The sequence below is a fragment of the Gymnoscopelus microlampas genome (assembly GCF_963454915.1).
Source record: "Gymnoscopelus microlampas genome assembly, chromosome: 21".
Lineage (NCBI taxonomy): Eukaryota > Metazoa > Chordata > Actinopteri > Myctophiformes > Myctophidae > Gymnoscopelus > Gymnoscopelus microlampas.
The window spans coordinates 33,790,605-33,807,707 of NC_139958.1; the positions used below are offsets into that span (position 1 = coordinate 33,790,605).

Sequence of the window (17,103 nt, forward strand, 5' to 3'; positions counted from 1 at the left end):
TAACTAAGGCATCTGGCCTTTTAGTTTGTAGTGATCTGTTACGTTGCTCTATGGAGTTGCAGTGTAGGCTGCTGTGTTTAAGTGTGTAATTCACCTACAGTATCTATTCCCTTTTCTAAGCCTGCAGCCAACAGGAGTGGAGCACAAGACAGCTGATCCTTCTGTGTAGCAACAATTAGGGGATGTGTTAAATGTTGTCGATGTGTTAAATGTTGTCGTTGCTCACCTACAGAATTTTAAATGAAATTGTCTTATTTCAAAATAATAACGGTTAACATTGTTCTAATGCATTTGGGAGTCCTGCCTTTTAATTGTATAGCAGGGTTACATAAAATGAAGCATAGCGTTAGTTCATGCAAGACACGGAAGTCTTGCACACCTCAGTTGTAATGTCAGTCAGTCAGCTGATGTAAACATCAGCCTCCTAATCCCCATTCACAGCTCTGCTGGTCACTACGTCACACATTCATACTCCAATCACAGCTCACGCCTTAACAAAGAGGTTCCTTTAAATACGGCTTCGTATTCACTAGGTCTCTGCTGGTCTTGCTGCCTGCTTCATTGCTGCTTAGCTGCCTCCTCCACCCAGCCTCCACCTTTTGATTAGAGTCTGGCATAGGCTCAAATACTTGTGATTTATATCTGCTAATTCAAACTAATATGTCAATGTCAACTAATTGTTTGATATTGTATCCCTATGGGCGTTTTGTTTAACATTCCCTGATTTTGCTTAACATGCTGCTTGGACAAAATTCAGGGAATATCTCCAAGAGCGGAGCCTTTAACGCTAGGCTTAACTGTATTCCATTTGTTGCAATAAATGGTTAAATCTACTTTGACGTGAGTGACTGAAACATAATTCTAACTGAAGTGGATGGGGTGGAAGAATTCATGTCACAACTATAACGAAAATGACAGTGGCGAACAATATCGTTGGGGTCACTTGCAGAGCGATTTAACAAATGATATAAACACCTGACAGTCAATCCAAATCCATCTGAATTTACAAGGTATCACGTTCAACACATCACTCACATGTTTACTGGACGTCACTGTTCATCAGTGTGGATGCTCACATCATTATAGTTATTGTCTCCGCCGGGCCGAAGGCATGGCGAGAGTGTATGTTTTACCCTCCGTCCGTCCGTCCGCGTGTGTGTGTCCGTCCTGTCTGTGTGTTACCAGCTAATCTCCGGCACCGTTGGCCCGGTCGCTCCGAAACTGTGCACACACACTCCCTGGATGCCAATTCAGAACCTCTGGCCCAATTTTTTCACATGGGCCTGTTTTAGCGCCACCAGGAGGCCGATTTGTGCAAAACCATTTTTTTTACATTACTCCTACAGATTTTATCCAAACGTCATGCAAATCGGTACACAGTATCCCTATTGTCATGTGATCAACACGGATCTGTCCGATTTCCCATATTCCATCCTCATTGCTTATGGTTGGCTTCCAAAGTTTGCAGGATTGGTCCGTTTTGAACATAAAGCCTCAAACTATATACGCAGCTTGCGATTTCACACGCACATTAGGCCGAGGAAGAAATGCCACCCTTTTCACATTGGCCTGTTATAGCGCCACCAGCAAGTCTAATTTAGCAAAAAAAAAATGGAACAAAATGCCTCAAATCATGAATGCAGTGTCTGATTGCCGCGAAAGACCTAAGAATAAATGGCACCCTTTTCACATTGGCCTATTATAGCGCCACCAGGAGGCCACAATAATGTACCTGACCTGGCGGAGACCTGTGCTCCGAGGAGCACTTTTTCTAGTTATTCTTGGTGTGGAGGGAGGGGGCCCTTAACATTGAATCAAATTAACACTCATACATTTACTGTGAAACTCCTCTATCCCTTTGCCCTCATATTTTCCACAATTCATTCATGTGTGAACACACACACACACACACACACACACACACACACACACACACACACACACACACACACACACACACACACACACACACACACACACACACACACACACACACACACACAACACACACACACACACACACACACACACACACACACTAAAGACCCTATCTACCAAGGCTGTTTGGCCACTAACTCGATCAACTGAGCAACACGTGTAGAAAAGTGGAGTTCAATCGATGGGAATTTAATCAGCAACACCTGCTGCAGATGAAGCTCTTTTCTGGTACTGTAATGAAGCTCCTGGGTGGTGGTAGATGAAACAAGATGAAACTCCTGGGTGGTGGTAGATGAAGCTAGATGAAGCTAGATGAAGCAGCCCTGGGTGGTAGATCAAGCTCATCTGTGCTAAGTCAGGCACCTGTGCAGAGATTCACTTAACTTCATCACATCACCAAGCCAATAACAAACCAGTTATGTCCTGGTTATCTGCTGACTGAAGCGGGTGATGAGGGGTGGTTTGCTCTTCATTTCCTCACTAATATCTAATACATATAATATGGCAAACAGCAACAAAAACAAAAAGCTAACCGGGAAAAATGGTTCTATAAATGGTCTTGCATTTATATAACACATTTCTAGTCTGCACAGTAAAATCCTGTGTTTATTTACACATTTGTAACTCAGAGTGTATGAACAGAACCAACGTGCATTTGGTTACATTTGTCCACTCCCAGAGATACATTTACACTGAGGATTTTACTGCAAACCGACCATTAAAAGTGCTTTATGCCTTACGTTCACCAATTCACAATCATGCGCACATTCACACTCCAGCGGCGGAGGCAGCCACGTGAGGCATCAGCTGTCTTGCTCAAGGACAGTTCGTTGCCAGGGTGAGCCAGAGATCAATCTCCTGAGCCACTCCCACCTAGTTCTTCAGTCCGCAGATGCAAAGCTTTTGGTGTTGAACATGGCCTTGTGCTAACAAGGGAGTTGACCCTACTCACCTGTGGCCTCGAATACAGTAAAACAAAAAAACATTGACTAAAACAATCCACTGAAACTTGGAGCTACTAACGGCAGTAGGACACTACGATTATGCTGGGTTGGTACCTACATGGATGTATGTAAATCTATGAATATGAAGCAGGATAACGTTGAAAAGGGGTGTGTATGAACATCAACCCACCCTGGACAGATAAAGGCATGGCAAAACAAAGTGGTTTAGCCCACAAAGCCTCCACAAGATTCAAATGCCATTTCAGGCATCATAAAGCCTTTGATCTACCAAGGGAAATGCCATTGCCACTTCTAAAACCCACTTCTACCCAGTAACATCTCTAAGCACCTGCGGAAGGAGGTAAAAAAAAACCTCTGTTTTGAAAAATCACTATGCAGACGATATTGGTGTCCCATTGGCTCTAATTGATACAGCAGAGGCAACGGGTGTAGGTATCTCTGTGCATGTGAATCGAACAATATGCTTAGAGACAGAGTAGTGTGTGACTGTGAGAGAGAGAGTTGAGGATGATTTGGTGGGAGGGTGGCTTAGAGAGCAAGTAATAATGGAATCATTTACGGTTACACCACATACAGTAATAAGATTTGGAGATTTTCTCATAATGTATTAACCCATTTAGGGCGGGAACTCCTATTTGTAACTACACCTTTCAAGACGGGAACCCTTTTTGGGGTTGTTGTTGTTGCTATGTACAGTATATAGCAACATACATGTTTGTATACATAAACATTTTTGTAATTTGGAATAAATATTTGAAGTTTTTCAGAAAACTTAGGTCAGGATTTAGAAGGCGTTATTAGAATCGGCCTCAGGTCTAAATGGGTTAATTGCCAATTCCTCCTTTGTACTGTGGTGTCACTGGCCATCAGACATTGAGGTGTTTCACCAGGAGAGCGTAACCCTGGAGCAACCAGCAGGAGTCACTAGTGCAGTGGTTCCCAAACCTTTCCATAACAAGGACCCTCAAATAGCCATAGCCTCTGGCCGTGGGAGGTAGATTTTTCATGGTTTTTACTATCCTCATCGGGCCTTTTTAGTCCCCTCAAAGATAATGAATCAAACACACACAGACACACACACACACACACACACACACACACACACACACACACACACACACACACACACACACACACACACACACACACACACACACACACACACACACACACACACGCACGCACATAATATATTCCTCATCCCACCTCAGCAGTTTGACTTTTAATTTGGTAGACCCGTCATAATCCCTTTCACACAGGCTCTCAGCCAGATAACTGGGATGGAGAGAATTAGAGAAAGAGGGAGAGAGCATGAGGTGGATGAGTGGGGGGGGGGGGGGGGGGGGGTTGTAGAGCACTTAGATCAAACTAATTTCCTGTTCAGTCTCTCAGCAGATTTTCACCTCCAGTAGTTTTGCAGTCCCTGACAACACACACACACACACACACACACACACACACACACACACACACACACACACACACACACACACACACACACACACACACACACACACACACACACACACACACACACACACACACACACACACACACACACACACACACACACACACCAATGTGTAACGTTCACCTCCTGTTGCTCTGACGCCCTGCCTAGACATGATCACATCTACACTGACACTAAAAAGCATGAACACACAAACGCACACATTCTCGCACACACGCACTCATGCATGCATGCTGATGTGTAGTACTCACCTCCTGCTGGTATGACATTGAGGCAGGAAAATTGGCACACTGAATATCTAAAGGTCTCATTACTACTTACTGTAAGTAAGTGATTTCAAAAAGAAAAGCTCAGATGCAGATTAATTGGGCTGATATTGTGTGATGAACTGGACAGTGTGTACAGTATGTGATGAGTTCAGCTGAAATGTGCATCCACTACTGTGTGCTGCTCTGTCTTCACTAAAGTGAACGCAAGAGAGAGAGAGAGAGAGCGAGAGAGAAAATGAGAGAGAGAGCGAGAGAATGAGAGGGAGAGAGAGAGAGAGAGAGAGAACCCTTATTCACACACCACTAGCTACACCTACCATGGCTTTTCAATACTGTAGGTTCAGAGCCATAGAGACACCCCTCCCCAATTAAAGCCGCAATCCATAAATGTTATACAGTATATCCTCTCCAGAGCGAGGTAATTGCAACTGTAACACCCAAGATTCAAACCTGGGCCTCCTGTGTGAGCGATAAAGAATCTCTCGCTCATCCAAGAGGGAGTCCTCCCTTGGCCAGGGGAGATATTGTGCTTATTAGCACCAGGCATTTTCAACCAGTACGTGTCCTACTGGTTTCTTTCTTTCTTTTTCCTTTATTTATTCAGGGAAGCCCATTGAGAGGAAGCTCTCTTTTTCAAGGACGCCCTGATAACAGCATATAAAACACATACATAATGAAGGACAATTATAGCGTTACGTGAAACAGGTGCAGTCACTAAGTAGTGTGTCTTCTAGAAGCACCCTAAATGTCTCTATTGAGACCAGTCGCACCAGTTTCAGAGAGTCCTGAAGTTTGTTCCATTTGTGTGGAGCATAATAATTGAAAGCAGTCTTTCCTTGTTCACTGGTCTTACGTGGACTGGTATATCTAATGTGTGTTTGTTTGTGAACGTGTTGATTGTCCAGTAACCTTTGGTTCTAAAAGCGAGGATAGGTACAAACGAATATTACCACACAAGGCCTTATAAATAAATAAAATACAATGTTGCTCATTACGAACTGCGAGAGATGGCAAACCCACTTTATTATATAAATTACAGTAATGGGTGTGATAATCATCGCCAGTAATAAAATGTAGGGCACTGTGGTAGACTGCTTCAAGAGGCTTCAGTGTGGAGAGTGAAGCATGCATGTACAGCACATCACCATAGTCAAAAACAGACATTATATTACAGATTGAATAATAATATAGTATAATAGAGTATAGACCAATTATTTGTTTACTAACATTGAGCCTGGACGCACAGGTGATTGTTTCACGCAATCAATTCCCATAGACGGATTAAAGTGGAAATGGGCCCTGTGCACAAAAGCGCAACGGACCCCCCCCCCCGCGCGCGCAGCGCGCGCGGATTTTTTTGCGGTTATTGCGGTTATATTGGCCGTTTTGGGGCGTTTTTTGGTTACTTTATTTCGGTTTTAGGGTTAGGGTTAGGGTATATATATATATATTATATATATTATATATATATTTTTAAAAGCCTATTAAATCCAAGGCCCCCCATTGGCTCAGGGCCCTGTGCATGTGCACACTTTGCCCAAGCCGTAATCCGTCCCTGTCAATTCCCAACCTGTTTCGGGGTGAACTGGTTTCAGCACACCCCAACCCCCTCTTGTGTGTGTTGGCTAGTGAGACGCGTCCTAACGAGACCTGATATAATGGGTTTCGTTGCGCGCATACTGGCTGCACGCAGCCAGTATGACGTCGTCTGTTAAGGGGTCTATAGGGAGACCACCTCCAACCACTGCAGATGTGCTAGTTATGTTATATACTCTACCATACCATACAGATCGATTAAAACAACATTCCTTGAAATGAGTTACGGATTGCAGGTATCCGATCTGGCTTAATATTTAAATTCTATAATACAACCAATTGAGTCACTTCACACAAACTGGCTGCGTAAACACTGCACAGCTCTGGAGACAGAAGACGAACAACTGGTGCCGCAAATAACAAGGTCTTAGAGAAAAGGTACTTTCATAAATTTGCAGCAAACATACACAGTAAAGAAAGGCGCTCGGGAGGCGCAGGGGCAAGGTTCCTTTCCCACCATGGAGACTAATAATAATAATAGTCATCACAGTCTGAACAGAAAAACACAACCATATACAGTAGCACATAACAACATAACACCAAGACAATACATGAAGACCCCAGTATACACAAAAAACATCCCATCAGCGAGGCGGTTCCATTATTGCCGCAGTGGGGTTTGAATCCGCCGCGGTGCCTCTGGCTTGGCTGGGCATCCATACGAGCACAATTGACCATGTTGCGCTTGGGTGGTGCAGTGGTAAAGTCCCTGCCCACCACCACGGAGGTTGCGGGTTCGAATGCACCGTGGTGCATCCGGCTTTGTCGGGCGTCTATGCGAACACAATTGGCCCGTTCAGGGGAGGGTGATATTTGTATTCCTACGGGTGGGAAGAGTAGGACGAAGGCCCTACGTCCTCCCGGTGGGGGTTCCTCACTGGCAGGTGAGTCAGTAGAATACAACAGCAGTGACAACACAAAAATGTGTGTGGGAGGAATTAATTGGCAAAAAGACTAAATTGGGGAGAAAACTAATAGGCTACTCTAAATAAAAATAATACAAAATAAAAAAAAACAATTGAGAAGCCGAGCGAAGAGGACAATTTCTCCTGTGCTCCGAGGAGCACCTTTTCTAGTTATCATATGATATTATTGTTGTCTCCGCCAGGCCGAAGGCATGGTGGAGAGTATGTTTTCGTTTGATTTTTGTTGGTTCCACCAAGCTAACATTGGTCAAGCTTCACGTGACACGTGACAATATGTTGAAAGGGTGTGCTTTGATTGGCTAGCGAGACGCATGACGAAATACATACCTATAAATAGGTGAGTCACTTTGAAACATTGCGGTGCATGTTTCGAAGTGACATCAGTGCAGAAAAAGTTCCAATCTTGGAACTTACCAAAAATCCTGCTGCTGGCGGAGACTTGTGCTCAGGAACAGTCAGGAACAGCACTTTCCAGTACAAACTGAGATTACAGCTGAGATCACAGCTGAGATCACACAATGCAACTAACTCTCATTACGCAAACTGAAGAAGCAGGAAATTATCGCTTGAAACCCCCACGAAGAAGCAAAGGCGCAATGCAATCAAGCAAACCGAGCCACAAATGCTGACAACATGACACAGCAAAGATTGCTACATTCTCTGGAAGAAAAAGTACAAGAGTCTGTAAAGAACATCGAAAGGAAAAGAAGGCACTGGTCACAGTATTCAATAGATGAAAGACAACATCAACGAGCAGATTACACCAATAAGAAGAGATGCTACAGATCACCTAAAGAACAAGAAGACGTTCAAGCTGATGAAGCTGGTGCCGCATTCTTAAAGAAGATGTCAGAAAGTGGACCCAATTATGTCTGTTTCTCCTGTGAACGAATGCTCTACAGAGAAACAGTGGTAAAGTTAAAACCTGCAAAGTACACAGCAACAATAGATAATGTAAGTCTCCTGGACAAAGACCCAACTGCAATCAAGCAAAACAACACTTGGATCTGTCACACATGTCATCGCTCCATTAAAATGGGGAAACTCCCTCCAGAAAGGTTGGTAAGTCAACGTATTGCCTTCATGAAACTTGTTGGCTTGCCAAGAGGCAGACAAAAGGCAATCCACGGTAATGCAGTCAATGTGCCATCTGACGTACACACTATCATCGAAGTTCCAATCTTGGAATAAATTCCAATATTTGCTGGCGGAGACTTGTGCTCCGAGGAGCACATTTTCTAGTTATTATCATGATATTATTACATGTTTATCATTGTACAATTACCTACACATAAGACTACTGATCCTCACTGCATGATGAGCTCCATACCGTAGGGGAGATGAGAACACAACAACCCACGCCCAACGCAAACACACATACATGCACGCACAGACTCATACAAGGGAGATGGGATTGAATGCAGAAACTACTGATCTGTAACACTGTACTGCTTTGGCAATAATAGATGTCTTATAGGAGAGAAAGAAAGAAAGAAATAAATAAATAGAGTGTGTGTGTGTGTGTGTGTGTCTGTGGGGTGTGTGTGTGTGTGTGTGTGTGTGTGTGTGTGTGTGTGTGTGTGTGTGTGTGTGTGTGTGTGTGTGTGTGTGTGTGTGTGTGTGTGTGTGTGTGTGTGTGTGTGTGTGTGTGTGTGTGTGTACAATATTGCATATACATGAATGCTGTATGTTTAAGAGTATAAATTGAAAGGTTAACAGAGTTGGTGCGACATTCCCTCCAATGCCACCTGCTGGTTGTTTGTGTTCTTGGTTAACAATATGTCTGGTGACATCTAAATTCAATGTACTGTAGGGGCTACAACAGTGGAGAAAAAGGCCACTAACAAACCTACTCCCACTACTTTGAAAACCTATCCTGATACCGTCCCACTAAGAAGGACTGCACTCTTTAAGTCTTTGCATTGGTTCTGCAGTCAGGCCACACAAGACGAACAACAACCATACAGGTTATTACATCCACTCACATACATCAATGAAACTGTCTGGCACACTCCACAGTATCCTCTTTTGTTATTTCTCAGATTATTTGTTAATTAAATTCTTCAGTTGGGTCTATTTCGCTGCTGTGTCCCCCTTATTGTTACTGCCTCTGAGACTACACTGAATAACTAGACTAGGGTCTGAAGATACATACGAAAATAGTCTTGTTTCTGAAGAGAAAGCTTATTCTACCCCTCCACGCTGCTCTTTTCTTGTTGTTGTGTAGGAATGAATGCAAGTAGGCTTGCCAGGAACACTGTACAGTAAGTAGTTTCATGATGCAAGGCTGTGTAATGTTTTGTAAATAGAAGTAGGTCATTCTAATCTGTATCGTTTGTACAGGAAGCCAGCGAAGAGAGACTAAAGCCTGATTTATACTTTGTCACACTTTTGTCATTTTCGCTCGGCGAAGATGACAGATGTTGAAAAATTCATTTTTCAGTTGAACGACTGCATCAGAAATAAAACAAATCTGTTTATCATCGATGTGTTGCACGGTCGTGTGAGGACGAAGTATACTGTAAAATCCTGAGTATTAATTTACCTCAGAGAGTGTACAAATGCAACCATATCTAATATGTTTCTGCTGCACTGTTTGCAGTATTATGGATTCTGCGTTTTGAATAAATTCAATCTTTTACTGTAAAGAATGTCATTGGAGCTGTCGGATAACGGTTCACTGAATTGGTTCAATTCTGGAAGGAACAAAAAAAGTACAGATCGGTTTTTCCAGGTCAGTGAAGGAGATGAAAAAATTATTATGATATTTTGAGAAATACGCTGTTTTGAATAATAGCTTGAGTAAAGGGAGGGTTGGACTGAACATGCTGTCCAGACACTGATGTAGTAGGGCTACAGAGAGCAGCCTGAGTCTGCTAAAAATGAACATGTGATTTGCGTCTGCATTGAGGAGAAATGAATGCAGAAGTACTTTAATATTCTGCAGTGCATTTGGCTTGGCCAACAAATAGAATTGACCGTGTTTATGGGTGGGCAGCTGGGCAACCTTTGTCGTGACTCCTACAGGCTGGTCAAGGCAACAGGGTGTAGGACTGAGAGGGTTAGTGTGTTCCTCCGCATGCGGTACGTCCTCCCAGTGAAACAATCGGCCTTGATGTCATGTATACACATGAATACAGGAGATGCATGGTTGTCTGCACCCTTCCTAGGACGAACCAGTGGGGGTCAGCAGTGACAAATGACTACAGTACATTGTGAAAGTGTGGTATTTCTCGTATGCATTACGGCATTTTTTGTTAGGTTACTGATTAGTAAGTGATTCAATATTTGTAGAGCATTTACTGTAGAATAAATTCACATTTGACATTGACATTTTCATTCATATTGATTAGAATTCAGGGTCACTTTTCTTTCTGGTGTTTTCACACCTTTTCAGCCCCTTAAGTGAACCATGACTCAGCACTTTTTGCTGCGAAAAGAACTCAGACCCCTTCGAAGTGAACCGTACTCAGACCACCTCCTGAGGCGGTTCACTTCTAGTCCACTTTGTGCCAGCATCCGTATTGTGGGAAAAGCTTTCGCAGAAAATAGAAGATTGACAAGCTCACAACGCGTTGCATTGCAACGCGTTCTGAGCTTGTCAATCGGCTATATCATATGGGGCCCTATCAGAGCTGAATTTGAACAGAAAGAGAACCAAATACTTTTTCAAATGAACTGACAATGTTAACGTAAAAATAACTCAGTCCCTTTTCTGTTGGTCCACTTCTTGGTCCACTTCAAGAGGGCTCACCTCAGTTCGGTTAGTTTAAAATGCATGGTTCGCTTAAAAGCATGCGCCAAGCACATAATATAACCTGTGGATAAACTATCACAGGAGGCCCACATCATTTTGTGAATAGATTTGGTCACAATAAGATGTTTTATGGTTAGTGGTTTTTTGTGTGTGTGTGTGTGTGTGTGTGTGTGTGTGTGTGTGTGTGTGTGTGTGTGTGTGTGTGTGTGTGTGTGTGTGTGTGTGTGTGTGTGTGTGTGTGTGTGTGTGTGTGTGTGTGTCTGCCTTTCCTATTGTCCTCTGGAAAGAAGATATTGGGCTGTCTATTTTGGAAATAGTGAATGGTAAGCAGGGAGGATCGTTGTGTTTGGTTATGGATTTTGGCAAGCAGCATTTTTAGTTCTGTTTGACCTGGACTGATTTAATTGGACTGTTTGGAGCTGAATAAATATGCCTTGTGGCTGCATATTTGAACTGTGTATGTGTCTGAGTGAGTTGTCCAGCTACCTGAGAGAAACTAGTATTCATGAAGGTGAAGCTGACCTGTACAAAAAAGCAGAAATGCTACTAAACAGGGCATGCAGGCTGTGCAGGGTGTTCTCACTTCAAGCTCCTTGGAGAGCCTCCTCTTTCCTCTCTCCTTGGCTCAAGAAACACATTATATTACAAATTGGAACGTCCTTCAAGATGGTGGAGCGCAAATACATTTCCAGGTCACGGCTGGAGGACCAAGGAGGCAAGTAGACGGAGAAATACATATCGGTATGGAGAGGGGGGAAAAGGAATTCACTAATGCAAGTTTTGAACAATAGTTGATTGTGTGTTTGGTTTGGACTCGTAACCACAGCTCCTGCTGTTAAGAAAGGAGAAGAAAAAAAACTGAATGAACCCATGGTTCTCTACACCCTCCTACATGACCTCCTACATGACCTACATGTGTTAGTAGTGACAGGGACTACACATAAGAGGAAAACTGGATGATGACTACATTTGGAGAAAAATGGGGCGGGGGGGGGGGGGGGGGTATACATGTGCAAAACTCTTTCACTCCTACAGATCAACAGGCGCGTCAGAGAAGGCCAAAGGCTGACTAATGCAGAAGACCCCTGCACACTTAACTCTGGTCCAAAGCATTGTGAGTCCCAAAAATATATAACAGACTGTGTGAAAAGAAAAATAAATGCCACAAAAACATCATAGGTTTCCTAATTTTACAGATTAAGGTCCATGCAACATTAAGAAGGCGTTCGCCAAACCTGGACAGAATGTGAGTACTTTGCTATCCGCTTTCAGTGACAAGCTACACCTGATGAGCCCTCTGGATTTAAAGTCAATAGATAATCCACCAGAGTTTATTTACAATAAACACAAAATGTGTGTTTGGCAGGAACTAGGGCAAATCAACAAACACTGCAAATTCCTGTGCTGTAACATCCTCAGTGTTAGACCATTACAGGTCAATTTTAAACTAGCACCTATACAGTAGGTGTGTTCTGTAAACCTCAAAACCAGAGAGGCGTTGTACCTCTGCAATGTTGTTAAATATAAGGGTGGCTTCTCTGGACTGAGCAGACAGGCTGTCTGTTTCACAGACAGCCTGTCTGTTTCAGACAGCGAGGTGAGAGCCGAGAAGGAACAGGTAGACAGGAGCAAGCTGTGTCTGGCATCGGTACACAAGAAGACAGAAGAAGAAGAAGAGAGAGGAAGACATACAGTAGAGAGGGAAAATGACAGAAACCAGGACTTACAAAAGTGTGGAGGTATTTTTGTCTCGCACACACACACACACACACACACACACACACACACACACACACACACACACACACACACACACACACACACACACACACACACACACACACACTAGGGCTTTCACGACTAGAGATTTTTACAGGTCGACTAATTTGACCCAGTGGTAGTCGACTAGTCGACTAGTCGAAATTTAAATTAAAAAAAAAAAAAAAAAATTAAAAATTAAAAAAAAAAAAAAAAACTTTTTTTTATTTTTTATTTTTTTGGGTGGCACTGTTTTAATACCATCCTACTACTATATTACTATTATTATTATCTTCCTGGCCTTATTTTTATGGCGTTTTAAGGGAAGCGCTTCTGGCACAGCAGCACAGCACCACAGCAGCGTCTCCAAGGATCCCCATTGCCCAATGATAGGCTTTTATTGGGCATGCTTTTGACCCCCTTTTGATAAAAAATAAAGTCAGGAGGATAATAATAATAGTAAGATGGGCCATTACTATAGAATTAAAAATTAATTAAAAAAAAAAAAAAAAAAAAAGGTTTTTTTTTTTTTTTTTTTTTTCAACTATCAACTATCAACTAACAAGGTCGACTAGTGGTTATACTAGTCGACTAGTCGACTAGTCGACTAGTTGGTGAAAGCCCTAACACACACACACACACACACACACACTTTATTTGGTGTTTTTACATAGACAGCGCCTAGCAAACAATTTTTCCAAACGGGTGACAAAACTGAAATATAATCATCTAAACCAGTGCTTCTCAACCTTTTTAATTTCAAGGACCCACAGTGTATAAATGGAACCAAATAGTTCCATTTTGTACACTCACAGTTACAGGGGACCCCCTGGAAGCCCCTCAAGGACCCCTGGGGGTCCCTGGACGTTGAGAACCAGTGATCAAAACACACATCCATCCATTTCTATAGTATGTATTACATGCACTAAAAGTTTTGTGAAGTAGCCTAATTAAAGTAGTTTTAGGCATATTTAGCCCCAATGTGTTACCCTTAGGCCAACACTCCAATTGTACACACAAGTGTACAATTGTACTCAATATACATTGGAAACATGGCATTCATGCTCCCCAGAGGAAGAACCCTAACTATTCGATTGACCTCATGACCTTTCCTCTAACACCACCCTTATGGGCCATCCACACCAAACACTATACTGTAACTATGACTATAAAGAAAAAAAAAAGTTCCAACTCGAGTCCTCACCACAATTATAATGACAGTGGTGAACGATACAGTTATATTAGTTATAGTGCTTGATGTGGATGGATCATTAGGTCAAAATGGTAACTTTGCAGACAGATTGCAGGAATTACAGATTGTTTTTCCATTTGAAAGGCTTTTTAATTATGGTGCTTAATTATTTGATTTAATTTTAAAGCTTCTGGGGCTTGTAGACATACAATAACATAAATTAGACCAATCAGCATCTCCCATTCCCTTTAACTCATTGACTGCCATTGACAAGTATACTTGTCATTTCAATCCAAGGCTCACAACGCCATTGATCAGTCACTCGTCATGTGGTGTTTTCAGTGGTTTACGATAGAGGGCGTTCTTCCGCAGCCTGTGAATGATAATGATGATGATGATGAAGAGTACAGCCAAAGATCACGTGATCACAACAAAATCAAGATGGTTTAGTTACCGTGTACGGGATTTATAAAAAACATTTTTTCTCCGCTTTCTGTTTCTTTTGGGATGAAAACAAGCTACATTCAACTGCCAATAACTATGGAATGGATTATCGTGACGGCACAATTTTTTTTCTCCACTCTATGAGACTCTACTACGTCTTTTAAAACGATCGGCAGGTGGATTGTGTGTTTCAAAGGTTAGTGAAAACGCTCGGAATCGCTGGCAAGGGCAGCTATAGATTGTTATGTTATGTTATGTTATAACGTTTTAACTCTGGTGGTTAATGAGTTAAGAGCTAGGTATGCCTGCACCTAGCCCATCGTTATTTAAATGACGGATTCCGTAAGTCGGAGGAGATGTGAACATTTTTCAGCTGAGCAAACGGATCTGCTTGTGTGCTCCCATCTACAGAAGCACCATTAATAATGTTATATAATGAGGAGACAGGTGCAACAACAGCTCTCTGCTCACCTCTCAAATGGAGACGAGAGGTGGACCACCCACAGAGGCTGTGTGGCTGCTGGCATATTTTGGGCATGCAGCTCAGAATGACGTCTTCCTCCTGTAATGTCTCCTCATTTATGTCCAAGAGACATCTGTGATATACTGACATATCAACTTAATAAATCACATGCTCATTCTCCGTTAGGTTCTTTATTTAAACCACCTATTAAAGCAGAGCATCCTGTGCATCAGAGCTCCGAAATGGATACTGGCGAAGGGTTACTACTATATGTTTAGCAGAGACAGATAAAGAAAGTCAGGAGGCAATGGGTTCACGACATTCTTACACGACGAGAGGTATCTGAACATATTTCTATCAAACAGAAAGTGTAGGCTACTTATTGAAATAAATGCCTCTCTTTTTCTCTCCCTCTCTCTCTCCTCAACGTTCTCGTTTCAGTGCAAAGACACATGTTTCCCTTTTCATATTAGTTTTTTTTAGTTATTCTTATTAAAGCGGCACTATAACTTCAATGTAATATTGTCCAATCTGTATGGGAGAGTATGTTCACAATATAACGTATACAATTGGGGTGGTTGTATTTTGTCTCCCTGCTCCTCTATTGAGACATTTAGATGTCAAAAGGTGTCAAAGGTCAAGTCTCACCTAGACACATGATCTGAAACGAATTTTGACCTGATGGACAAGATTCAGATTTATCCCCTGAGCAAGCAGGCAGGCTCTATTAGCTCAATGGTAAAAAAAAATCAGCACTTGCGCAGGAAACCGGGTTCAAATCAGGGGTAGGAAAGGAAATTTACATAGTGCAGCTTTAATAAATGTAACAAATACATGTTTTGGTGCCTCTTAGCATGGCAAATTGGCTGGTGGTAATGCAATAATATCGCATCAGCACCAGACAATTTGCCATGCTAGACATGACATGGTAGATATCTTATCTGCCATGCTGAACGTGGGTTGTGTTGCATTTGGATGGATTTGGAAGGATTTTCAAATCTCCCCAAACAAATATCCAATGCACTGTGTATAGGCATACTATTATAATGAGAGTTGTATGAGCCTCAATCACTGTTTATTTTGCGTCAGGACCGCTGTGCGTCGCATCCACCAACACTCACACTCACAACTAGTTATGGAACAAATTTACAGTGTCCTCAACCAACCAGATTACAGCAGCTCCCACTCCTCACCCTCCTGTCTGCTGTGAAGTAGCTGTTCAGGCTCATAATGTGTGTAAATCAGCATGGAGACCAGCATCTGTAAGCATCTCTAACCCTATCCTGGGGCTTACCTCTCTGTGACAGATGTACCATGCTGCTGGGTTGATATGGACACATTAAAGACCGGCTGGCGAATCATTTCCAGAATAATCTATGAATTAGATGTTTGAATATAGGTAATACTTCTTTCAAGAATTCAAGAATGTAACTAATGTAACCATCAACCTCTCTATGTTTCAAGAATGTATCTGATGTAACAATAAACCTGGTCCTAGAATATATCTGATTTTAGAATCTAACTGATGTAACCACCCACCTCTGTATGGTTCTAGAATCTATTTGATGTAACCACCCACCTCTCCTCTGGAATCTAACTGATGTAACCAAACACCTCTCTATGGTTCTAGAATCTATTTGAAGTAACCACCCACCTCTGTATGGTTCAATAATCTAACTAATGTAACCACCCACATCTATGGTTCTGGAATCTGAAATGTTTCAGGCCTTTTCAATTATTCCCACACAAAGCAATAGCATTCTGAATTTAAGGACAGTTCAGAACTAATATTTGTGATGAGCTCTATCTGAATAGCACAGTCTACAGTAAAATGGCAGGTCTAGGCATCCGAGTGGCACTGGGGTAACATTTCTGCCCACCACCGCAGAGACTAGGGGTTTGAATCCGCCATGCATTAGTGACTCCTATACAAGTTGGTCAGGGTGCCTGTTCAGCGGTGAGTAGGAACTGAGAAGGAACTTGTTGTTACCAATGAACTATCTAACGGCCGTGCGGGACCTTTCATTTGCATTCTTACCTCCAGGACAGGTGCCTCTTACTCCATTTGTTCTGAGGAGTCAGACTTCGCCTTCTGCGACCTTTCATGGCCTCAGTCTCGGACACATCAGGCAGGGAACACCTGGGTGTCTTCATTAGACCCAACGTAGCTTGGTCTGGAACGGAATGGAGATTAACAGAACAGAACAGATGTTTCACTTTCGGCCATGCTCTGCACGATATCAACAAACAAACAAACAAACAGATGGAAATTCTTCAAGTCAGTAAACTCACAAATACAGAACATGTTGAGCAGGAATGTACAA

The 17,103-nt window shown here is 42.4% G+C and overlaps 1 protein-coding gene across 1 annotated transcript in view; it reads right to left on the reverse strand.

The window, feature by feature from the left end:
- Positions 1–17,103, reverse strand: part of LOC311038283 (matrix metalloproteinase-17-like) — a 94,480-nt gene that overhangs the window by 25,630 nt on the left and 51,747 nt on the right. The window contains exon 3 of the mRNA XM_084047705.1: positions 16,818–16,953. Coding sequence (XP_083903831.1) covers positions 16,818–16,953 — 136 coding nt within the window. The remainder of the gene's footprint in view (positions 1–16,817; positions 16,954–17,103) is intronic.